The sequence below is a fragment of the Melozone crissalis genome, unplaced genomic scaffold (genome assembly GCF_028551555.1).
Source record: "Melozone crissalis strain CALT ecotype California unplaced genomic scaffold, PUWL_Pcris_2 ptg000004l_1, whole genome shotgun sequence".
Taxonomy (NCBI): Eukaryota; Metazoa; Chordata; class Aves; order Passeriformes; family Passerellidae; genus Melozone; species Melozone crissalis.
Window position 1 is genome coordinate 4,765,967 of NW_026535782.1, and position 26,005 is coordinate 4,791,971.

Here is a 26,005-nt window from a genome sequence, read left to right on the forward strand (position 1 = left end):
CTGGGGAGTCAGAGTGTTTATGTCCTGGAGAGGACCTTCATGGCAAACAAATCCTCCAACACATGCAGATTTATTCCTTGCTTACTCTGCACGGGACTACAAAAACTTTCATTACTGAAAGATGAAGACAGCTTGAATCAACATCTGAGAGTTAGCAGTGCTGTCTGAGTGCAGCTGTCTTGCTTGAAGGCATTCATACTCCTGTGAGAAAGATTTGCTATGCTTCCTTACTAATGCAACAAATGGCCTTTTATTAAAGTGTGATTAGTTTTAAGAAAAAATAACACAGTGGTCTTTTCATGCTCTAGAGAAAAACCCTTGAACTGTAGAGATGCTGCACAATTTCTTCTTATTTCATTTTGAAGAATTTGTTTTTTCAGGCTCTGATCTGCATGTTTTGGTGAAGGTGATTATGTTACCATCCCAGTCATATCTGAGCCAGGAAGGATGGTCAGCATCATTATGTTCCTGTTTCTCCAGTTCAGCTGTGTATTTCAAAGTAGCTTGTCTGCAACAAAAGTTTAATAATGACAAAATTTTTCAGAGGCTGTTTTTACAAAGAACACTAAAAGCAGTTTAATGAGGAAAAGTTCCTTGCTTTAACTAAAGCTATCAATATTATAAGGGTGTTGAGGAAAGTAAACCAGAAGATAATTGGTTAGGTCATAGAGTCACAGAATGAATTATGTTGGAAGAGGTCTCTGGAGAGTATTTTAACCTGATGTTGCTTTAAGTGTATCCAACTATTCCAGGTGAGTCATGGCTTTACCAGATGAGTTCTGAATATCTTTAGGGATGAAGGTTGCACAGTCTCTGGGATTCTTCAAGAGTTTGGCCAGCTTCCTGGTTAAAAAATTAAATTTTCCTTGTAATCAGAATGTAATCAGAATTTTCCATATGCCATTTGTCCTATCAGTGCACCTTTGACTCTGGTCTGGCTCTGTCTTCTCTTCTCTGTGCTCTGATGAGAGTTAGAGACAGCAATAAGGTCTCCTCCATCTCAAATCTTCTCCTGGGATGTAGCAAAGCAATTCTCTGAAGGTTCTTCACAGGTTACATGCTCCAGCACTTCAATGGTCTTGATGGGTTCATCCACACTTGCTCTAGTGTGTCAGCATCTGCCTGAACACAGATCTGAGAGTGTGATGCCACTGGAATAATAACACACTTTGGAAGAAAATATAAAACGAAGCAAGACAAATAAACCAGCTACACCTGAAGGTATTACAGCATCTCCAAGCTATTTTCTCATGGCTCTAAAGGAAGGCTGTAGTAACTGTGCAGGTCCCTCTGTTTTTCTTTTTGAACCAGTGTCTGCAGCACCTCCAAGTATTTTACCCTTTCCTCATTCACCTTCTGCCTGATTTTGGGCAGCCTCTCTACTGTAGGTATCTTCTGTCACCCACCTCCTTTAACATGTATTGTTTCAGAAATGGAATTGAGTACACAACAGGCAGTGCTACAGGAGCCTGTGGTTACCTGCATGTGCTGGCTCTGAACCTGCCCCAAGGCTGTTTTGTTTTGCAGCTTCTGTGAGAGATGAACCAGAAGAGAGTTGTCTGTGATGCCCAAACCTACCCATGACCCCTCAGATCCCCCTAAGCATTTTGTGGCCACTGCTCTTTTGCAGAACTAGAGCATAAAACTCGATCAAAATTTGAGAAAATCAGGCCTCCTGAGTGAGACACTCAAAAGAAGAGCACCTCTCCCTTCTTTTTTGGCAGTGTCAATCCAGCAGTTTTCAGTACCTTCCCAAGCTGAAGAAACAGAGCCCACCGCTTGCTGTGAATGTGAATGTCTCTTTCTTTCCATGCCTTGTGTGAGCTGGCTGCCAGCCTGGTCCTGCTGAGCAGAGCACCCTCCTGCCCAGCCTCCCCCTGTGCTGAATATTCCAGGGCTCCTGGGGAAGAGCCAACTCTGCAGCTCCCATCCTCTCCAGGAGATTCAGCCTGAGCTGGTGTGTCACAGCCACAGCAAGACAGTCTTTCTCCCTGCTGGCCAATTCCTAGGCTCTGGAAAAATATAATATACAGCATCCAGACAATACTGGAAAAAAAGTCCAAATTGAAGTGCTCTGTGATCTGTCAGTAATGCTGCTACAGTGTTTTTGTGTTTAGTTCCCAAAGTGGAAATGCTGGAGGTGGTTACAAGGGGCAGATGTGCCCAGCTGTGATGCCTGCACCACTACAGCAGGAAAGGGAAGTGGGCAGGAGTGGAAAAGGGACAGAATTAGTGAAGCAAGAAGGGTTTGTTTGCAACCACTGCAGGATATTTTTTTTATAAAATGTCCAACACTGACACACTCTGTGAACCACATGAACACAAGGCTGCATCTGTTTTTATATTAGGGAGGCCTGTGCCATTGAGGAATGTGTGCACAATTTATATGAGCTATAAGCTCTGACCTATAAAAAATCAACTCATCCAAGTCCAAATTCCTGTTTTTCATGGAAACTGCAATGTATAGTGGCTGTCTGAAGCATGTATAAGGGGAGCTGTTACTGCTTTTTTGGAAAGTTATGATGTCCCATGCCTGGAGCTACAGTTGAGTGGTTTGCCAGAAACAGCCATTCATTAATCACCAACACATGGTGAAAAGATTGTTTATTTAAGATATACTGTACTATGACAGAGTCTGATTATTTTATTTATTTATTTATTTATTTATTTATTTACTGTCTTAAATGAGCCAGTTGATGAATAAAAGTATTTCAGCCAATAATTACAGTTATCTTTGGCAAAACAGCTATCTCTTGGTATAAGTCAGACAAAAGAACTGGCCCAAACACAGGGCTTGAACAGCATTGGAATACCTAATTGAATCCTTACCCAAAGTTTGAATCCATTTTACTGAGAGGGGATAACTGGGAAATACAGTACTGCAAAATGGTCTGAATCCTGAGCCATTCCAAAATTCAGCAATTTTTCAGAATCACAGAATGTGCTGAGTTGGAAGGAACCCACCAGGATCATCAAGTCCAACTCCCAGCCATGCATGGCACTATTCCCAAGAGTCACCCCATGTGCCTGAGAGCATTGTCCAAACACTTGAACTCTGTCAGGGTGGTGCTGTGACCACTGCCCTGGGGACCCTGTTCCTGTTTGACTGGGTCCATCATAATAAAAAGCATAGATTCTGAAAAAAAACTTATTGAGCTGAGGTTACAGACACCAATCATCAGTAAAAAGTAATGGAAAATAAAATCTCAAACATGGGAGAAATGTTTGTAGTGCAAGTACATGAGAAATTAGGCAAGTGGAGGCAGGGAGCTAATGGGAAAAGCAGGAAGCATTCTGCAGGCATGCTCCAGGTTACAGAATGTGGTAAGAGTACCTAGGACCTGAAGTATTCTGAGGTCCAATAGTTTTATCATTTTATGGCATCCAGTTCATACGCATTTAGTGGCTGAAACATGGCACTCCAGGAGCCTCTGTGTCACTTCCAAAGAGAGAATTACAGTCAGTGTGAAGACAGTACTGTATTTCTGTTTCTTGTTTAACAGAAGACTTAGGAGTAATTGCTGTTGGTCTTTTACCAAATTGTGTGTAGGAGGTCTTCATTCCCAGTTCCATGTTTGTTTGCATATTTGGATAAAACCTAAGAAATTCTGTGAGTTCTTGCATTCTCCTTTCTAATCAACAGCAGCCATTAGGAAACACAACAACAAAACCAAACAAAAATGAAAGTCTTCTCCAAATGTTAAATGTATTGTAACTATTAAGACCTGATGTAATTTTTGTTTAAAAGGCAAAAATTGTAAGAGGAATTGTTGATGAGTTTGTTAATAATGTAGTCATGAGTTTAGGAGAAATGTAACCAGTTTTATGTTAGTGCAGACAAGAAAGAAGGAAGCACCTAATTTTTAAGGAGTAATTTAAGGAGATCTTAAGGAACCAAACTGTTACAGATGAGATGTAGTTTGGGGATATTACAAGCCTAGCTGGCTTCTCTGTCAATGACATGTTTCCTTTCTCATTTTGCATCTAGAAATGTTAACACAGAACGTTTTACAGGGAACAGAAGTGTTTCTCTAAAGATGCCAGTATGTTATTTCCTGTAGTCTTAAGGAGTAGTCTTATGCAAATCAAGCTGACACCACCTTTTCCTACATTTTAGAAAGCAGAGAGTTAGGTTGTTTTTCCTTTAGCAGAAGAAATCAATTGTACCAGCACTATGTACTTCCACATTAGATTATCCATGATTCTTTCTGCCATTTAGAAACTGGATTAACTGAAAGGTCATTAGCCTCTGGATACAGAAATATGCAGCAGGATACCAGGCCACAAACCTTTTCTTCCTTCTAACATTTATTAAACCTGGAAGCAGGGCAGTATGTTGGCAAATATAATCTCAAAATCTACCTTATTTTGGAAAGAATGATCAATTGAAGGCCCATAACTGTTTCCTATGAAGCTGCTTTGGACTGAAACTTGGAGAACTTTGTGGCTCCACATGTTTTCTATTTTAATCTATCAAAACAGTAAAAATAAAAAAAGAAAAACAATGTGCACAATACAAGAGATATGACTCAATACTTGCAAGGTTTAGTCTGTTAAGAAATGTCTGCTAGGACTGGTTAGTGTTTAACAATAAATAATGGGGAATTCCTTTGGAACAATGAAGTAGCATTTTATGCCACAGATATTTTAAGGCAACTTTAAACTAAAAACATATTTCTTCTATTGCTTATTTAGAACCTAAGCCACTAGCATGTTTAATTCTCCAGATGAATGTAATTTTTACATAGATGACCTCTTCCATCTCCTTAAACAGAGAATGAAATTTCTCTACAATGTCAGTTTCACACCCTCTGAACATAACTTACACCTGAAACCAGCCTTTACCTTCTGTGAAAATCTAAGCTGAATATGGTTTTACGAGTTAGCTGAAAATGGAGAATTAAGGCTTGATTTAGTTTTTTGACAATCTGTTGCTTGTCATTCATTACTAAAAACATACAGGTTGTAAAAGAAACGCAGTTTTATAGAAATATGTGACAGTGACAATACTGTCATTGCTGTTGATGTTGCTGAAAAGCTACTGCAAGATAACTAACTCTAGAATCATGCCATATTTTACTGTGCTTTTGATGTAGTTATTGGCAGAAGATAAAATTTTTATCATCATTGCCATATTGACCTTAAACTGCAATTAAAAAAAAAAGATTTTCCTAAAGTGGGAAACATGCAGGATGTGGAACATATCAGAATCTCACTGTGAACTCACTTTTATCTTCTGAATGTCATTCCCAGTATATTCTGTGGCCTGGCAAAGTCTAGAGCGGGATTTCTTTGGACTTGTTGGAAAGAACAAGTTAAAAATGCTTGGGACTGCATTATTCTGCATATCAGTCCACCTAGTAAGTGTTGTCCCAGACTCAGATGGTGCAGGACAGGAGTTTCCTGTCACTGAATATGTGGTGTGAAGGGTTAGAGACTGAGGCTGGCAAGGAAAAAAACCATCCACTGTCCAGAAAATGAGACTCAAGAAAATAAAGTTGGCAAAGTTTATCTAGTTCTGAACATCACAAAAAGGGCAAAGATAACACTGGGTGGAGACATGTGTCTCATGGTTGCCTTTTTGTTTTGCAAAGATGTGTAACTCTCCAGGGTTATCTTCAGAGTAAAAATAACTGGTTGAGAAATTCCTTGGCTGGGTCAGAAGAGTTTAATCAAGACCTTTGGAGAACCTATTGCATGTGGGACTCTTAGGCAGAGGCAAAATCTTGGGTCATCCCAGGCCAGAATAATGCAAATGGGTTTCTGAGAAGTCATGTCAGCTCCTTGGTGATGGCTCACCCAGCACAACTTGGAATTTGCACAAGTTTCTGTTCCCATTTCATCTCACTTCTACAGGAAGACGGATCAGCAGGCAGAATCAGAAAGGGCTGACACACTGTTGCTACTCTAAACAGAGATATGAAGTCACAGAATAAACAAGTCAACAACAGTAATCTGAGGATAAAAGAAAAACCCTTGAGGCTTAAGATGAGAAAAACTGTAAATCATAAAATTATGAAGAGATTAAATGAATCTGAATTTTTTTTTTCAATTACTACTGTTGCCTACCAATCCTTCAAAGCACTTTCTGTATCTAACAAGTGTTTAATTAGAAGTAGAGATTTTAAGGAGAAAGTTCTGAGATGACATTGAGAGAACTACATCTGAGAGAAGTGAAGAAAATAAGACCAGTGACAGCAGAATTGTTTGTGGTAAGACAGGGAAATAGTAGAGGACGATTTGGAAAGTGTGAAGCACACTGGAAATACCTTTTGAGTTATTAAGTATTGGTCTTGTGGTCTCTAAAGCAGCTATTTAACCCTGGAATGGCTCAGCAGGAAGTACAGTACTTACAGAGGAACTGTTAAAGTACTATTAGAGCTCTCCTAGTACAGGCTGTCTATATAGAATGGTATTTTATATTTCTTACTCTCATAAAATTTTATTAAGTTATCTATTCAGATAGATCAACCATGTCTAAACTTCAGTTCCTTTCCAGTTTCAGGCCCTGGGCATGTCTGGCCACTGTGCTGTTCTGGGTACACAGGGCCTGGTCTGTAATACTCTTAATCCCCATGGAAGGGTGGTGGGAATTGAATCCACATCTTTTGAGACTCACAAGACTCAACTTAGTTCTCCCAGTTTTTAAGAAGGGTAAAGAAGGAAGGCTTCAGCAATTACAGGCCTTCCAATCTCACTTCAGTGCCTGGTGAAATTATAGAGAAACTTATTCTGAGAGTAACTGAGAAATATTTGAGAGACAATGCAGTCACTGGGCACAGCCAGCATAGGTTCACAGAGGGGGAAGTCCTGCTTAACCAACTTTATTTTCTTTTATGACAAGGTCATCCACCTAGCTGACCAAAGTAGGCCAGTAGATATGGTGGGTTTGGATTTTAGCAGAGCTTTTGGTACTGTCTCCAAAAGTATCCTGGATAAACTGTCCAGCACAGTCCATAATACACTGAGCGAGCAACTGGCTCAAAGGGTTACAGTAAATGCGGTTACATCAGGTTAGTGGCCAGACACCAGTGCTTAATTTGTAATCTTTTTATAAATGATCTGGATGCAGGAATTAAATGCAAAGTGTGCCAATGATACTAAACAAGACTCCCTGCAGGGTAGAAAGGAGCTACAGAGAGATCAGGACAGACTGAAGAGCTGGGCAATTGCCAGCTGCATGAAACTGAACAAGAGCAAATAGTCAATTCCTCACCTGGGATGGGGTAAACTTGGTTACACATAACCACTGGGAGATGAAAGGCTGGAGAAAAAGCCCTGCAGAAAGGAATCTGGGACTCTGGTTCTATGGAAGGTTGAACAGGAGCCAGCAGTGCCCTGGCAGCCAGGAGGGCCACCTGTGTCCTGGTGACATCAGGCACAGCATCACCAGCTGGGCAATGGAGGGGATTGTCCTGCTCTGCTCTGCACTGGGGCAGCCTAACTCCCAGTGCTGGGGACAGTTTGGGGCACCACAATGTAAGAAAGACATGAAACTATTAGGGACCATCCAGAGAAAGGTGACCAAGATGGTGAAATATCTTGAGCACAAGAACTACAAGGAGCAGCTTATGTCACTTGGCTTGTTCAGCTTGGAGAAGAGAAGGATGAGGGGGAAGTGCTGACCAATGACAAAGCACAAGCTGTGTCAGGGGAAGTTCAGACTGAACTTTAAGAGAAGGTTCTTAGAGGCTGGTCAGTAAAAACCAACCTGGGAAGGTGGTCACAGTACCATAGCTTGACTTGGTTAAGCCAGATACCCAGCATGGCACCATGATGCCAGTGAAGAAAAGAACCTCATGTTTTGGGGTTTACAACCTCCTCTGAAGTAAGATTAGGAAATATTTTCTTGGTAATTTTTCTACAGAACAGTGTCGTGAGAATCTGGAGTTGCTCACAGGCTTTCCAAAGATATTTCAGGTATTGTCAGTAAGATGAATGCAACCTGAGACCTGAGTCCAAGCAGGGGAGATAATGGCAGGCTGCAGCCAAGTATTGGATATGTGTATCAATCATCTGTAAATGAACCAACAAAACATGCAGAATTTAGAAGATTATTGAATAGATGAAAAAAAAAGAATTCCCAGAGCACAACTTTAGTGTCTGACTGGTAGAAAAAGTATGTTTTAAAACTGAAGTAAGGTTTCCGGCACAGCAGAATTCTGAATCTCTGCAAGAGGCTCCACAGAAACTGTCACTTTCTAATATTAGATATTAGTTAACTGTGATTGCAGTCTAGTTTTAAATATTGTGGGGTTTTTTCACCTACTGAGAATGGTCTAACTTTCCCACCCATATATGTGCATGCAGCACATAGAAGCCTTTAGTATTTGTGCAATTGCATTGCTCTCTCTAAATTACAAGGATGCACTTGTATGACTTTTTATACTTAGTTCTCTGTTACAAATGAGTGTCTCACACCAAGATATTTTAATGTGTGGTTGGTTTTTTTAGCTCTGAAGCACAGGTCCTTAGTTTCACCTCACAAGTCCATTTTTCAGGAACTGATACTCATTGTCATTAATGCTGGAAGTTGCATTTGAGAAAAACATGACACGCAATCTTCAAGGTACATAAGCAGCCATGCAAGCTAATAATTGCTCCACTGACCTCAATGGGAACAGTCAAGAATACATTATGCACATACTTTAATTACCTTGTTCATTCAGGACCAAAAATCAAGAGATTGTCTTTAATCAAAGACATTTGAGTGAAATCACTGGAGTGGGGTGGTAGAAAGAGAGATGAGGATTTCACTTGTATCAAACAGCCAATCTCATGAGAATCTATAAGAGACAAGGCAGCAAGATAAAGCTGGGGCCTGGGGTTGTGGAACAGTGTGTGACAGTCTTCCTGATATGTGGAGCAATGTACATGTGCTTTGCTTATTCCAGATCTATTTATATGCTTAGTATTAAGATCTGCAATAGATTAATAAATGGATTAAAATATTTTTAAGGAGATTCATATTCTTATTTTTAAAAAAGTTGCTGACTCTGAAGCCGGTAACTGGTATCAGATGCATTTAGAAAAGTCTACATTTGTCATACCCTGAATCCTATTCCCTTTAGAGGACTGAATGACAGAATTTGTTGTTCATTCTATTGTATCTTCAGAATTTAGCTATTTAAAAGGCCAATTCATTTAACCAGAGATTTATTTTCATCTCTTGCTGTATTTTTTCATGTGTAGAATATTTCCCACAGCAACTTCATTTTTTTCCTATGAAATAAGAATGACCCTTGAATCAGGTTCACTCCCTGAAGGCTCAGAACAAAACTGCTGAATATTTTATACAATCAGCATTTGAAAAACGACTTGTACCTGCCCAAGGCATACAGAACCATGGCATGGAGACTCAGAGCACCTCCACTGAAGTCACTGGAGTTTGTTGAAAGATGATTGATTTGCCTCAGAATATAGGATTAAAGTTATAAGCTCTTCTAATTTTTGAGTAACATGCATAGCACATTCAAAATATCCTTAATGCACATATATTTCTATATTAACTTAATATTTTAATATTGTATATTAATATTTCTATATTAATTTTAAATTTCTTTTTCTTAAAAATAAGATACCTGATGTTGCAGGTCACATTAACATATATCCTTTGGAACAGGTTCATTCCGACTTTCATCTCCTGACCATTTTTTAACAGTTTCTGAGTGGAAAATATTTCTTTACTTAGCAGCTGGATACCCTCAATTTACACTAGAGTTTGCCAAAGGATTTGTAAGACCCATTAGCTTTAATATGCACAGGTGTACCCATCTCATTTTATGGAGCTGCAAGCTGGATTCAAGTCAAACAAAGACTTGTAAGCTTATGGGTAGGTTTATGTGGAAGAGTCTCAATGTTCTCTTCTGAAAATAGTAGGGTATTAGCATTTAACAGATTGGCTTTATAAGTGTTTAAAGAAAAGATACCATCTAGGAACAAAGTGTTGGAAGGGGATTACTGGGTCACTGAGTTGACTCATTTTTCCCATTTGCAGGAATTGCAAAATGTGACCAGTCCATTCCCTTACCAAGAGCCATACTAACATTCCATGACAGTTTGCCCCATCTCCCTTCCCAGAAAGCTCTTTCATAACTCCCTGCTGTGATAACAAAAAAAATCTCCCAGTTGCCAGCCTAAAGGTGTTTGCTGACATTTTATGGTGTTTGTTTTGTTTTGTTTTGTTTTCCTGCATTGGTATGTCATGTGCTGGGGAGACAGGACTGATGGCAGCACTACATACTTCAACTGCTTTGGGAAGACCTCTGCAGAACCTCTATTACCACTGTCATTGTGGAAAAATAGCTGAATACCTATCTAAACCCAAAGGACAGAGGAGATTAGGACCCATGTAAATAATAATTAATGGTGTACAGAAATATCTGTAAGATATAAACCAAGGGCTAGTGTAAGATAGAGATAGAGAGTGGCCTCCCAGATCTGAAACACAGCCACTGAGCTTTGGCCTAGAGGCTGAGAAACCTCTGTACATTTGGAAGGCAAACAACTTGATCAGAGAATATCTAAATTTAGGGCTGGCTAATTAGTCGGTCAAATAATCTCAAATTAGTTGTGCAGGGGCTGTGTTCAGCCACTGCAGGGAATGAGGGGATGTGTGGAGGATAGTCAGGGGTTATGGAGATGGGTCTTGGTGAGGAGGGATCAGGGACCAGTGATGGCTGCAGACTTACTGTGGAAGGAAATAGGACATGGGCATTTCAATGGGGAAAAAATGAGGAAAACTGGTTCATTGAGTGGCAACATTTTAAAGGATAGTTCAAGATTAACATTTCCAAGAGTAGTAATAAACTTGTTCATTGCCATGTGATAGTGACAGAAGCAAAATTGCAACTTTTCCCAAGAAATTTAAACAAAAAACTAATCAGCGTTTTAAAAACTGATTTGTTTGTATGCTTATTTTCAAAATGAAGCAAGTATTTTGTTTTGCTGTCAAAAAAAATTAAAACTGCCTAAGTAATTAAATGCACAAAAGCCAGAGCCATTAAGTCAGAAAGTACAGGCAAGAGATATAGGCTTTCATAACAGCAGAATTTCAAAAGAGAACACACATTCAGATACAACAAAAAGATGAATGGGATGCCAGACTTCAGCCAGAAAGAAATTATACAGAAAATACAAGAAGCAAAAGTGCTGTAATAGAAGTTCAAGATAAAGAAAAACTAAGTTTCACTACAGATGAATCTTAATCTAAATAATTTAATTTCAACCCTGAGGGCTTCAGCTTTTAGGCACCTCTTTTATTTCAAAGGATCCACTGCCTTGCCATGTAAAGGCATACTTAACAGATATTAAATTCTAATGCCCCAATTTAGGCTTTACCTGGGTTCAGAAAAAGATCTGGGGAAAAAAAAAGCATGAAAATATCAAGACTAATTAAAACAAAGCTACAATCCTTCCAAGGCACCCAAAACACCAGAACCATGGGAGAGTATTTGCAGGAAGTGATACATAATGTGAAAGCTCTTCTCTCTTCACCCTTATTTAGACATCAAGTCCTGGAGAGAAAAACTTTTAGCTGACACAGTGTGGACACCTTTATACTGTACCTGCAACCATTAGAAGAATGCCAAATACTCCCAAGAGCCAAGTCTCAAATCTTAAAACTCACAGAAAAGCAGCTGAATGATGCCAGCAGGTCAAATTTCTGGATGAAATAGTAAGTAATTCTTTACAGTAACAATCCCAGAACTATCACCCTATTTCTTGTGCATACCTTTGGGCAGCCTCCTGTGTTGACAGATGTCAGTCTGTGGCAGTGAAATGCCAATGTTTTCACAGCTTCATCTGTCAGCTGAGGGCAGTAAGAGACAAGGCAGTGTTCCAGGTATTCTGTGCCCTTGCAGAACTCAATTACAATGCTTGTACACCAATCCTTTGATCCACTTCCCACACTTCAGTTCTCTAGGTACCTTTCATTAGAAGTGAAGTCATTCTGCCATTGACTTCTAGAAAAAGAAGAAATGCATTAAGGGCCTATTTTCAATTGTTTGTGTGTTATACTGTGGGTTCATTAGATTAACATTTATGTAAATTCTACTGTATACATTAAACCATGTTGAATTTGGGTTCTTTAAATTTAGCACAACCCAGTAGCTAAAATGTTGTGCTTAGAGAAACAGGCCCAGATAAATTCATTCTACTGCTCTCTGCAAATGCCCAGTTTTGTTCATAACAACTTCTTCTCTTTTAAATGAACAGAAAGCTGTATCTGAATAAATCACTTTTTTTTTTTTTTCGAAGGGAATGGTAAGAACCTCAGGACTGTCACTCAAGAGTTCTGGGCTCTGGTTTGCTCTGTGGAGCTCAGGACAGTTAACTGCGATACTGATTGACTACAAGTTCTATCCTAGTTTTCAGAATGAATAAACATTTGCAGATAATACTGACTCCAATTCCAGCACCTTTATAACTCAAATACTAGCTTTTTCATGTATTCTGTAAAGCAGACAGTCTTGGAAAATAATAATGGAACTCCTGTGAAAGGTCACTTAGATTCTTAAAATAGACTTTTCTCCTTTGCACTCTGAAACTTTTTTTTACTTTTCAGCCTGAATCTTTTCCAAGCCTGAAAAACATCACTTCTAGGCTTACAAAGAGAAGTTAGACCTTCTACTGAAACCTTCTCTGGAAACCTCTTGAAAACAGTTGCCTAAAATCACATTTCTTCACTTCCATGTCATAAGGAACACAGGACACCCTGCAGCTCTACCAGAGGTTTAGCTTCAGTCAGAATCTCTCCTCTTCTGTCATGTCCAGCCTCAAACCCTGGTGAGAAGCCTTCAATGTGTCACTGAGCTGGGTTCCAGCCTGCTAATCCTGGCCTAAGGCCAGAGTAATTTATCATTTCCTGGAATAGCAATTCTACCTCTACAGGGAGAACAAGGAAGAACACATAGTGGATTGAATAAAAACCACTGGTTGCATGAAGCTTTTCAAAGCTTTCAAGAATTAGTCCTGAGGTAAAAGGACTAAGCACCACATGGATAAATAAAATGTGTGAGCACACACAAAAATGCATGCATTTTTTATGCACAAATATTATATATTTATATTTATATATATTCTGACAAAATTACCTCTGCATTAACCAGTACTAACACACAGCTAATTTTTCCTTATGTTACATAGGAACTCACCCAATAACACAGGGTTGATCACTAGAAAATATTATTTTTATTATGACAAAAGATTATATATTTGTGTGATTTTCATAAGTGTTACCTAAATAGATGCAAAGAAACTTATCAGATCTGCAATTTGTTTCATAGACTATACTTTTAAGATTTTTGTCTATATCTTCACTTTGGTTTAATTTTCTTTTTGTCTGTTGGTACAGCTATATCAAGGCAGCTTTCTCAGGCTTTGGGTGCTTGTTTTATTTTACAAAATATTGGAAGTGTCAATGTTTGAATCTAGGATAGGTTAAAGTAGAATATTCAGAATTTATATTAATTGGCTTCTCTACCCTTCCTATTTCAATTTTGGATTTATGGTCTGTTTTTCACCTGTAATACAGAAACATTCTACACCTAGCAACTAAATATTTTTCATCCATATGCAAGAGAAACTGCAATCCTTTCAGAATTAGGCCTCAGATGTGATGACTCAATCACTACATTCTCAGCTAGGGTATGTAACACAAGGTGAAGCCAAGATTTCAATGCCTGTTATATGTGTTTATCTTGTTTTTACTAGCATAGCTTGTCTACATGCTTATTTAAAATATCCTTGAAAGTTAGGTTCTGAATTTACTCTTAACTTTAAGTCTACCCCTACATGCTTTTGCAAATAACATTCAAATTATATTTGCAATCAAAAGAGATGGAGCTCTGTTTGCTCACTTCATCTCTGTGTCCCTGGTTATATATCTATAGAGAAAATAACAGATGAGGCTGTGAGGATAAATTATGTTTGCAAGACATTTAGTCACTATAAAAAGTCAAATGTCATATGAAGAAAACATAATTTTCCAACTTAATTGCACAATTTTAATTGTGCATAAATAAGGCCTAAGGACACACACAAACATCAATGAAAAGGTCAAATACTAAATTGCTGTTCATTAAGTGAGCATAATCTGAATTATGAATGAAAAAGGATCCTGTTTTCAAAATATGGGATCTCATAAGTGTTTACATTCTGTTATAGTACCGAGGAACATGCAGTGGGATTACCCTCTGCAAATTTTCCATAAAATCATATCCTTGGATTCAATTTCCAAAAATGACTTGTCATTTTGTTTTGAGTTACTCTGAATCTCCTCTTCTTTCTCCTGCCTTCCCTAGATCCATGAAAACAGGGCTTCTGCAACTCCCACATGTGCTCCCTGCTGCTGTTTTTTTCCTCAAAAAATTCAAATTCATTTGGCACACAGGGAAAGCAGAAACACTTCTTTTTAATAGCCTTTTTTTAAATTTCTTCTGTGTAATGAGACACTTGAAATAGCTTCTTGGCCATGAGCATGGCACAGCAGAGCAGTGAATATTCTCCTCTGAGAGCAGCAGCACTGGCACCACACGACTTTCCATGAGGTACACAAGATGCACATACTTGGCCATTGGTAAAAACATGGAACTTTGCACAGAACATTCATGAAAGACAAGTCAGAATTATTCCTAGAGAAGCAAATGGCCTGACGTGCACATTGAGCAACAAGATTCAATCCAGATGTAGCTCTTGTGGTACAACAACTGACTCATTTTTACAATATATGGCTATAAAATGGTGGATGTTGAAGATTTGTAATGGAAAAACTGTAGAAGCTGAGGGCTGGGATTATGTGATGGCATTGCCTGTACCTGCAGCCTTATGATCTGCAACTGTTTATGGGCATGAAATCAATACCATTAAAAATCGATTATTTAAGCATTTCTGTTATATATCGTTAGGAACAATTTCAGTTACAAAAGCAAGTGCTCTTATTTGGATGTCAATTCCTAACAAGATAGATGTTCTTTCTACTACTGTAAAGTTACCCTCTAGTGTTTCTTTCTCATACTGTTTGGAAATACAAAGTAAAATACAAAAACAAAGTAAATCTATGCAATCATATTGTGTTTGTCAAATCTCCAAAAGGATTTTGGTAAACTTCAAGCAACCTGTGATAAGGATGAGGTATTTCACAGTTTAACCATACATTTGGGAAACAGTAATTTCCTCTTCATACTGAATTTTCAAACCAAGTTGATTTCCTGCCCACTAGGTTCTGCATGGAAGTAAACAGCAAAAAACTGTCCCCTCTTCACCCTTTTCAAGGCAAAATTGAACAGATCTCAAGATCTCAGGCATATGGCATTGTAGGAATGAAAGGGGGGAATTTTTGATGTAGTATGGTGTTATGAAGAATGTCATGCAGAACAAAAGATCAATTTTGGATATGGTTAATTTAATGAAATAGGGGTTCTTCCAAGGAACACCAAGAAAAAGGCAAAGTTTTTACCTGAATCCCATTGTCACTGAAGTTTTTACATTGTGATATAGAAAGTTCCAATATTTTTCCATGGCAACCAAGAGGTCTCAAACCCTAAAAAAATCTGGAAAAATTAATAGAGAAAGGGGAAAAAAATCAGTTTTCCTACCTCCTGTGAAACAAAGAAACTGAAGAAAGGTAATGTGATGTGAAGTACTTCAACCAAAACACATTTATGTATCTCCACAATTTGGGGTGGAAGAACTTTTTGCAAATGTTTTTTGGGAGGAGTTGTGTTGTTTGTTTGGTTTGGTTTATTTAGGTTTTTTTGTTGGAACAAAATACTACTCAATAAGACCAAATGTCTTAAAATTGCTGCCTTACCATTAAGGGCTTTATGGCTACAAGACAATATTTGAAATAGTGCTGTCACACTCAAAAATGTATGAACAGCCCCCTCATTCAAGACAGTAAGGACTTTTATTAGGACTGCAAGAGGATCTAAAGATGCTTTGTGATTTTTACTTCTTCTACACCAGGAAACTGGGCAATGTTCTGATCCTAAGCGCTCTAATGTAAAGGAAAATTAAGTGTTGATTTTGTAAAACTATTTTTTATAATCACAGCAGAATATCTCTGTAGTTCATATCAATAAAGTAAACTTTACTGGAAAAAAAAGTTATCCCTTTATTCCATATGGTTAATAAGTTATCTACAATTAGGCTGTGAACAGCACTGCCTAATTGCAGGCAGAGAGGAAGTATCATCCTGAAAAAACAGGCACATGCAGATAGTGTCTGGGACCCAGATGTGGACACTGTAATGATAATGCTGGAAGAGTGTGGCTGGAGTTCAAATTTTGCAGATTCCTGAAATCTCACAAGCTGGATAGATACAAAAAATGGAACAATGAAAGAAGTTTCCAATCCTGGCTACTTAGGAAAACACAAAACTTTGCATTTTTCTCAGCAGACGCAGTTGTCTGGTGAAAACTACTTTCAACAGCTTCGTGAAAATCCACAGATTTCAAATTTTTGTTGACCAGAGTACTCCTATTCAAGACAATAAAATAGTTATGTGCTTAAACCTAAAATGGGTTTATGCCAGAACTTCAATTTCTTACAGCAAAGACTCATGGTCTAATAGGTGTGATCTCAAGGACATAATTTGTTCTTGGATTTTTCTTTATCAAAAGTGGCACCACTTTAATTGCTAATGAAAAACTAAAGAATATAATAAGGAGGTTTTTTGCCACATGACAATCAATTCTGCTATCACTTCAAAGTTAATTTATAATAATTTTATATTACTAAAGTGACATTAAATCACAGAAAATCTATTTTTATAAATGAAAATCAATACATTGAGGCATTTTGTTAACAATTACAAATTTAAGAAAAAGAGTGAAGACTTGAATGACAAGGAATGTCATTGGGACATTCATTAAAAAAGGAATGTCATTAGGACATTACATAAAAAACTATGAAACTTTCATTTTTCCAAAAAGAAACCTCTTCAAACAATGTCTATGCAGAAAGCTTAATCTATATGAAATTTTTAACTATTATTTTTGTATCTAACATACATACAAAGGCATCAATTAGCACTAATTTTATTAGACTTCCTGATTTATTCCCTGATAAATGTCAGGGATCTCCATCCAGGATATTGACATATTTCTGGAAAATTCCATCTTCTATACTACATCTCCTCGTATTTATGGAAGATATGGTTGGAGCTATCATATTGGAACTCCTGGAAACAGATTCTGGCAAAACAAATACTGTGCAACACACAGACTAAGATCATCCACTCTCCAAAAGCTCTCCTATTTCTCCTTTAGTGTCAATAAATTACTCCTGTATTATCTTGGATGCACATTCCATTGCTATGGAGAAAGGGAAGACTTTGTCCAGCATCTCTTCTATAGCATATTGTCATTTCCATTTTGAAAACAATTTAAAAAAGAAACTTCTTAAACCTCTGTAACAGCTACTTTTTTCAAGTAATTTTTACATTTTTGTTCTTTTTCAGTTATTTTATACCATAAGGCCTACAGACATTTGCAGAACATCCATTTATTATTATTTCACCATGGTTTCTGTGGGTAAGAAAATAACTATTGACTGTACCAGTTGGTGAGGGTCCTCACTTGCTAGAGACAAAAACCACCTGAGGCCATGACATAGCAAGGAATAACTCCTCATTATTTATATTCTCATGCTGAAAGTCTCTGCCTTTCTACTGCAGACTACAATGAATGTATTGTCTCTCTCTAACAACAACTGTGTGCTAGGATATTTCCAACTTCTGAGATTTCTGTCCACATATCTCTTTGCAACCTTCAAGGTCAGCATCTGTAATGTATCTTTGTTCCACAGATATACAGATGTTGCTTCCTGTTCATACTCCAAACCAAACAGATGACTCCAATGTGACTCCAGGCCTTGGACAGCTCTTAAGAGGTGTCTCCCACCATCTATGCCTGAGCCTTTTACTATTCAATTACTTAATTTATCCTCTAAAATGCTCAGATTTTTTGCACAGATTAGCCACAGTCACCAGTGTCATGGATTGAACACTAGAAGAGAAAAAAGCAATTCCTACCATGCAGATTCATTTTGCTATTAAAAATTCATATGTGTCAGGACAAAGTTGAGATTCACGTAGTAAAAACCTCTGGGACATGGGTAAGCAAATGTAGCTGTATTGTTTCTAATACCTGAGCTCATGTGATGGTGGGCCAGACCTGTTTTCAGGAGCTGCAGGAACATTTTTCTCTTGCAGTGTAGAAATCCCTCTGTATAACACATGCCATAAAATTCAATTTCCATACCTAACACCATTTGTGGTTAGGCCAGGTCATAGTTTACAAGCTATGATTGCCAGTGTTTCTTGAGACAGTCCAGATGACAGGGATTCCATTGTGACAAAATATCCTGTAACAACATCAAGCCTGATTTTCCACATTGCTGAGTACTTTTAATTGCAGCTGATTTGCAATTGGGACTCCAGGTGCTGCCACATCTGGCATTGATCACAATGACTCTGTTTTAGTATTTCCTATTTTTTGTAGCATTAAGTTTCTGAGTCTCCAGATTAACTGCTGTCTTTCTCCTGTCTCCTAAACAAGTTGAAATTTGGAGCCCACTTAAATATACTTTAACTTTTCTTTTCCCTGCCTTGGGAATGTGTGGGATTTGTCACATCCTTTCCTTTGGAAATCAAGTGCAATTAATTAATTTGCACTCTGTAGCTGGTTATATCTATTAGACCCAATGATATCTTTTTCTTAACTGTTACAAGGCTATTCCTCAGTCTTAATGGCCTAACTTTCTAACAGACTAAAAAGCAAAGCCAGACTATGGGTTCGAGTCACTGCAGATTCAGAATCCCACTAAGAGTGCTAAGAGTGCTAAAAAATTCCTCTAGATTATTGTGGAAAGTCAAAATTCCATTTTTGTTTGGGCAGGGTTTTCTTCCCCTATTTAGAAACTTATTATTAAAATATTATTAAATATTTGTGTTGCAGCCTGGCCTTCAGGACCAGTCAGGATTTGAAGATCATTAACACATGAGAAGGGAAAATGAAGCTAAGAGCTTACTCATTCATATAACCTCTGCTCTGGAGTACCCAGTGATTGCAAAGCATGCCCAGCTTTAAACAGCACACACCAGCAACTCATCCAGAGAGAATGGGGCCTTAAATAATTACAGCAGAAAACTTCATGCATGAGAGTGTCACAGCACATGCTGCAGTTGAGGCAGCCACAACACACAGAGCATCACCATACAATATCAGAAAGCTTCAAGCATCAGCCCATGCAGTGCAACACCATTTCAGAAGGCTTCAAGCATCTGCTTTTCTCATTCTTTAGCTCAACCTTTTTCTATTCTTCATCTTACAGGCTTTACACCTGTGTGCCCTCTGCTCCCTTTGGTGGTTGCTCAGTGCCCCCGGGCACTCCATGGCTCATTGCTGTCAGTGCTGCTCACCTGCTGCTCACAGCTGTGCCCACTGGGGATGGGGCTCAACCACAGCCCCACCCCAATCACCACAAACTGCACCTAAATGACAGTCACTGCAGAAGAATAGAGAGAAGCAGAGAATATTTCTCTGTGTTCTTTATACATCCTTTTATCCTTGATTTCAGAAGTGATTCAGAAATTTTCTTAGTATTGTATTGTATTCAGAATTTTTCCTAGTATTGTATTCAAAGTATTGTACTTACTTTTTATGTTTCAGGCTATTTTTTTCTTTCTCATTATTACACTGCATATAACTCACCCCTGATATTAAGCTCCTCCATTAAGCTTGCCTCAGCCTATGTCAGGGCTGTTTTTGTTCCTGGATGCTTTATGTAACTCAGGAGTCAAGTAAGCTTATTTTATTATTCTTTGCTATGTTTTTCTGTCTAAATCCTGCTTGATTAAAGACATTTTCTTCAAATGTCCTAATACTTTTATACCAAATTACTTTTCTAATGTCCCAGGAATATGGGTGGTCCAGGCCATATGCATCAGCAGCTTGTGTTGGAAGGAGGGAAGAGGGGCAGCTGCACGTTCTCAAAATCACCCTGGGAGCAAAGCTGCCAGAACCTTGTCATGTAGACACTGGGGAGAAATCAAGGCATTCTAACAAACATACGGAGAGTGTAAGAATAAAATTTGTGACTAGAACTGCTTCTCTAACCCATGGAAGCAGTTCCAGTGACTCTGCTTTCCCAAGACAGATTTTGGTCCTAAGTGCTGATGTTACCATCACTGTACTAGAAGCTCACATCCCTTGCATATATTGCAAATAATTTTAGAGTTTTATCTAAAATTTTTGTAATGTTTTTTCTGCATTCAAGGACACATTCGCCATACTCACAATTTAAAACACCATAGTCCCTATTGCAAGGAGTTTAGAGGAGCAAAACATGAAGCAAAACAATGAAGGATGGAAGCATAGCTAGAAAAAAGAGAATCTTCACAAGGATTTTAAACTATTTTTCTTTCAAAGAACTTAAAATCTTTGTATAACATTTTCATTTCTAAGATTCTTTTAAATTTTCTATAATTCTAAGAAACTAATCTTGAGTACTTCAAGAGTGACAAAACCAGATGTCGTTCTACGATGAAAAAATATTATTGAGACTTACAAAGTGTGTTGTTTAAAAAATTTTGAATAAAGGAAATATTTTCTGAAATGTAAAAGGATGAATGCTAAAATTAAAGAGTGAAAAAAATAGTATTTAAAATGTAATTGTGTGGGGTTTTAATGTAATGCTATGTATTTTCTGAGAGTAAGAGCAATATAGTCAAAGCCCTAATGAAAAAAGTACAGAAATTGCATTATACCACCAATTCCTCATATGCTTGAAGTTCACTTCCTTTTCATTGCATATTTGGTTTTGTTAATGAATGGTCTTATTTAGCAAGATGCTTAAGCAACATGCAACTTGAACATGACATGAATTAATTCCCTTTTTATACCTAGTATTCACAAGTTTCCCTAGGCAGATTTTTTCATGCAAAATGTACAACTTCTTATGCAATATCAAAATCTGAACATATGCAGAAAACTTTCCATAGAGACTACTCACTGATTACTTTTATTCAATTTCCAATTTTCAGTTGAGAAGTAGGCTCAGGTTAAGTATAATAAACTCCTCCAAACATAAGACTTTTAATATCTGTGTTTGAAGAAGCAACAGAAGAGAAAGGCATCAACACTGAGGGAAAAACTTCCATTTTGATTAAGTAAGTCATACCTGAGACACAAATATATCAGAAAATATGGCTCTATTGTATCTTTTCTCCACTGTGTTCCCTTAAGTATGTGTCAATCCCTACTGCAAGAAATTCTGCTCTGCTTTGAAGGGCAGAAGGATTCTGCTGCCATTTGAAAAATCAGAAAGGAAAATTCTCTTTTGTAGTGCAAATCTAAGTTGCACCTTCTAAGTTTACAACACTAAACAGCAAGACAGGAAAAGCAAGAGAGATCCACAGCATAGACTGCTGGAAAGCACATGAGCTTTACAGTTTTTCTTTATTTAACACATTATATGGGTGTTGATTACTGTACATGAAACACTGTCCTCTCTGTTGCATTTTCAAACCAGCACTTAGCCTAAGCTGACAGAGATCACAGTATGACTTCCTCTATAGGCTAATAAAATGTATAATATAAACCCAAAGCATACAAATAGTAGCTTGTTATAAAGGAGACCGATAGGTTTCCTTTTATCAAGTAAAGTTTTAACACTAGGAAATGTGTTTAACATTTAATGTATTTATTTTATATGTGCATGAATTTTACATGCCTAAATACAGCAAACAGCTAAAAGCACCGTTTTTTCCTACTATAACTCTTAGAAATTACAAAAATTAAAATGCTCAATTTATCTGTCTTGTGGGAGAGAAAAAACTGCAAGCCTTAGCAACACAGTGTAAGCAAAAAAGCTTGGTTTGTTGCCAAGGTCATGGGTTGTGCTATGTAAAAACTAGAGTAAGAAGAAACACAGCATTTTAAAAGGCTTGCTGTGGCAAACAAAGAGAAAAAAACCATTTTTGTTGTAACACTGTGGGACTAAATTCAAGGCAGCATAAATTTCATTCAGATATAATTTTGTGATATTTTAAATGAGCACATTAAGTGAAGTCTTCTTGGATTCCCTAACCCTCTTTATTTAGTTTAAGTTTTTTTCACTTTCTGGCCTCCATAAAAGACACAGGCATTATAATTTTTTTTTCACATTTTAATTTTTTTTTGCACAAACTTTGTGTTACAGCCAAATAATGAAGTTCTTAGTAAGAATTGTGTCTGGACAGTGACTGAGTGAGTAGTCTCTATGGAAAGTTTTCTTGACAAGGACTCTTAGATTTCTGTGTTTGGTTCAAAGAGTTTGTCCCAAAAGTAAAAGTAACATCTTTCACAAGGCAGGACATGCCAATGTTTAACCTGACTCCCCTCAGTGCTCTCATTTCTTTCCAGTTTTAGCAGCTTGCCATATTGAAGGTACTTGTTAGTAATTCTTTCATTGGCAATTGTTTTCTAGACCACAATGGAGAGCAGTGCCTCTGTTGGAGCTAACACTCAGCTCTCTTAGCTTAACTCCTGAAGAACCTTGTACAAACGGCCTTACACTTACACTCCATCACTGATCCCAAAAGAGAAATGTAGGCAATATTTATAATCACTGCTTTTCCTAATCTGTACAAGTCAGTATGCAATTTGAATTCAGCAGCCAACATTGAAGGTAAGCAAAAATTAATGATGGCATTTTTAAACCAGACCTTGGAACCCCCAAAGACTCAGAATAACTAATTGCTTAATTAGAAAGATGCTGCTCTTTGGAATGGCTGAAAAACTGAGCTTTCTGAAAAAAAGTCTGTTGGAGATAATGAGAATTTCCATTAGCTCCAGCACTCAGAAATCATCACCACTCCAAGTGACAGAGCTTGGGAAACAAATCTAGAAAGACTCAGAACCTGTTTAAACATTTCATTTGCACTAATATACTTTTTTAATTTAAGGAACTGAAATAACTTTAAGGAGAAATGATCTTCTAGCACAGCAGCAGCAAGAGTCACCAGCAGCATTTGTGTGCAATAGCAGTTCTGTACCCTGCATGAAGAGTTAACCTGAGTCCTTCCTCAGAGTGTTTCACTTAATCAGTTGCATATCTTGCACATAGCTAACTTACACACAGAGGTTATAAAAATGAAGTAGATAGAAAAGCTTTCAACCAAATTGAGAGATTTGTAGACCTGACTACAGGTCTTTCAAAACTACAGATGTTTCAATACAGTTCAGATCTCTGGTATGTTTAACATTACTGTACAATTAGCTTTTCAATGCATTCCTAGAATTTCTTTTGTGTTCCCTGATGAATAAAAACTTAATCCCAGAATTCTGTAGGATAGAATCATATTTTGGCTTGTATAGTTTGTTGCAGCACAAAGAATCACTGCAAATCCCAAAGTCCCAGTGCTACTAATGAACTGATAACCTGAACAGGGCCTCATTGTGTAACCACAAAATACAGTAGAAGCTAGAATTCATAAAGTCACCCTGCAATAATTCAACCACTGTGACAGTTTGGGTGTTATTTCACAGTGCAGTTGGTTTTCATTCAAGAGGACAGATAAATTTAAGAAATGCAACTTCAGAATAGCCAACTTTTATAAAGTCCATAAAGAATGCTGAGCCTGGCAACAAAGCCAACTGAATTTGAAAGGTTAATATTCTGTAACCACACTGAGATTGAGAGCTGAAATGGCCACATTATAACTTTTTAAATCGTCAAGGCAAGGATACACAGCTGATCAACTATGTGACAACACAAGCCATACACTGCTTTATCATACATGAGGACAAGAATGCCATCATTCCTAAACTGGAATTATGTGCCAGGGAGATGAGCCACTACATTGCCTGTGTCCATTTTTAGACATGTTTTTATTCACATCTCTTAATTCTAAAAATCATGACCTATTAATTTTCTTTCTTCAGTTTTCACACATAGTGATTTCCTATAATTTAGGAATTCTGATTTGGTAGATTCAAAATTCCCATTCTCCATCCCTCTGGGCCACTAAGGGGAGGGGACAGAGAATCCAAGGGTGAAGCTCAGCCCAGGAAGTAGGAATGGGTGGGGTGAAGGTGTTTTAAGATTGGTTTTATTTCTCATTGCCCTACTCTGCTTTGATGGGCAATAAATTAATTTCTTCCTCTGGGTCAAGTCTGGTTTCCCTGTGGCAGTACCAGGTGACTGATCTCTCCCTGTCCTTACCCTGACCCACAAACTCTGCTGTATTTTCTTTGTCCTGTCCACTGAAGTGGTAAAGCAGCTTTGGTGGGTACCTGGAGCCCAGGGTCAACACACCAATGAGTTTAGACATAAAATCTGTTACTTTGCTAATGCTGACACATTTGAAAGTGCCTGGAAAAGCAATAAAATGAGTGGATTTCTACAATACCCTTACTAGTGCTTAAAAAATTTTGTCAGGATAATCCAGCCATTCTTTAGCAGTAGAAGCAATAGACACGTGCAAGCACACTCAGAGCCCATGATTTGGCTGACAGACTGGAAAACCCAGCCTGCTAAATGTTAAACCAGAAAATACAGGCAGCTGTCCCACCTGCCCAGCTAAACCACCAACAGAATAATGTGGTATTACTGCTCCAGCACTTTTCACTTGCTCCTCCAGGCAATATTATCAGATTTTTATATGCCAACAGGCACAAAAAAAGCTTTTGTTACACTTCAAAGCAGAATCCCTAAAACTACCCAGGGTGTCAGAAACTTCAGGTACAAAAGCAATTCCAACTTCTTTGTACTATTTTATAGGTCTTTTAATTTTGAAATGTTTATAAACTTTGCCTTCCCCATTCTCTCTCACCTTTGACTCTAACACTGTACCACAAAACAGGGATCAAATATCCAGCTTTGGAACTCCTTCCACTTGTCTTTGCTTCTAGAAAATATATTCTTTCTCTATATTCATTACCATCTTTTCTTGATAATTATAAAAATTTGTCAATTTTATTTATTTCTTATTATTAGACAGTAATAAAGTATTACTTCATTATTCACAAAATTAATATCCAAGTTTCAAGAGAATTGTGACAATGGAATTGTGACAATTGTCTTTGGTTATCATATTCTTTTTCATAGCCATATTCCAGCACTATAATATGCCATGGCTATTGAGTGACACTACATCAACAGTTAATTTTTTTTTTTGCTTGAATTGGAGTAACAATGAATGGAATTTTGAAAACATACAGGAACAAAACTATATGTATAAAATATTTTTCAAAATATTAAGATATCTATACTTCAATTCTAAGAATTTATTTTTAAAACTGAAAGATGTGCTAACAGGACTTATTAAAAGTAAAATTAACTTTGGTACAATCCCTTTGCAATGGTTACAGAAATCTGATGTGATCTAGTACCTTGTGAAGTCTGCCATATTCAGTACAAGAATATGCTTCAATGGTGAAATCATCTTAGCACCAGCCTCTGTAATCCACTGGCAATCAGCCACATGAATGTGCCTCATGTAGGGGCAGCATTTACTCATCAGCTTGAAACTTAAATCATCATTTTGGTTATTCCCTGTTGAAATATTTAAGAAGCAAATTACACATCTGACATACATTAAGAGCATGATCCAAATACCCACTGAAATCAGCTGAAAGAGTTATTTCAAATTATCTGAATGAATTGCAAAAATACATAATCATAATAATTTTTTTATCATTATACTAACCTTCAATGCTGACCTTCAAAAGTTTACATTCTGCAAGGGCTTTAAAAGTTGTGTCAGAAAGTGTTGGAGAGTCAAGAAAGACAACAGACATTACCTGTTGACATTTTTCAACCAGAGCTTTCGAAGAAAAAAGGTGGAATTAAACATTCATATGTTCATGCTGTCATGTAGGGAAAAAAGATCAGCAAATATTCTCCATATAATATCAGAAAGTTACAATTTCAAACAAATAGTTATAATCCATGTAACAGTAGCTTCCAGAGAGTGAGTGGCACATAAACCACTGGAATTCTCCATATGGTTATTATG

The 26,005-nt window shown here is 37.5% G+C and overlaps 1 protein-coding gene across 1 annotated transcript; it reads right to left on the bottom strand.

Annotated features, from left to right (window-relative positions):
* Positions 1–280: 280 nt before the first annotated feature.
* On the bottom strand, positions 281–25,787 carry FBXL13 (F-box and leucine rich repeat protein 13). Its single transcript, XM_054274134.1, is given in 7 exon segments — positions 281–508; positions 7,850–7,922; positions 7,925–7,952; positions 7,954–8,016; positions 11,735–11,912; positions 25,380–25,542; positions 25,697–25,787. Coding segments are annotated over 7 exon segments (750 nt in total). The 3' UTR covers positions 281–354.
* Positions 25,788–26,005: the final 218 nt, after the last annotated feature.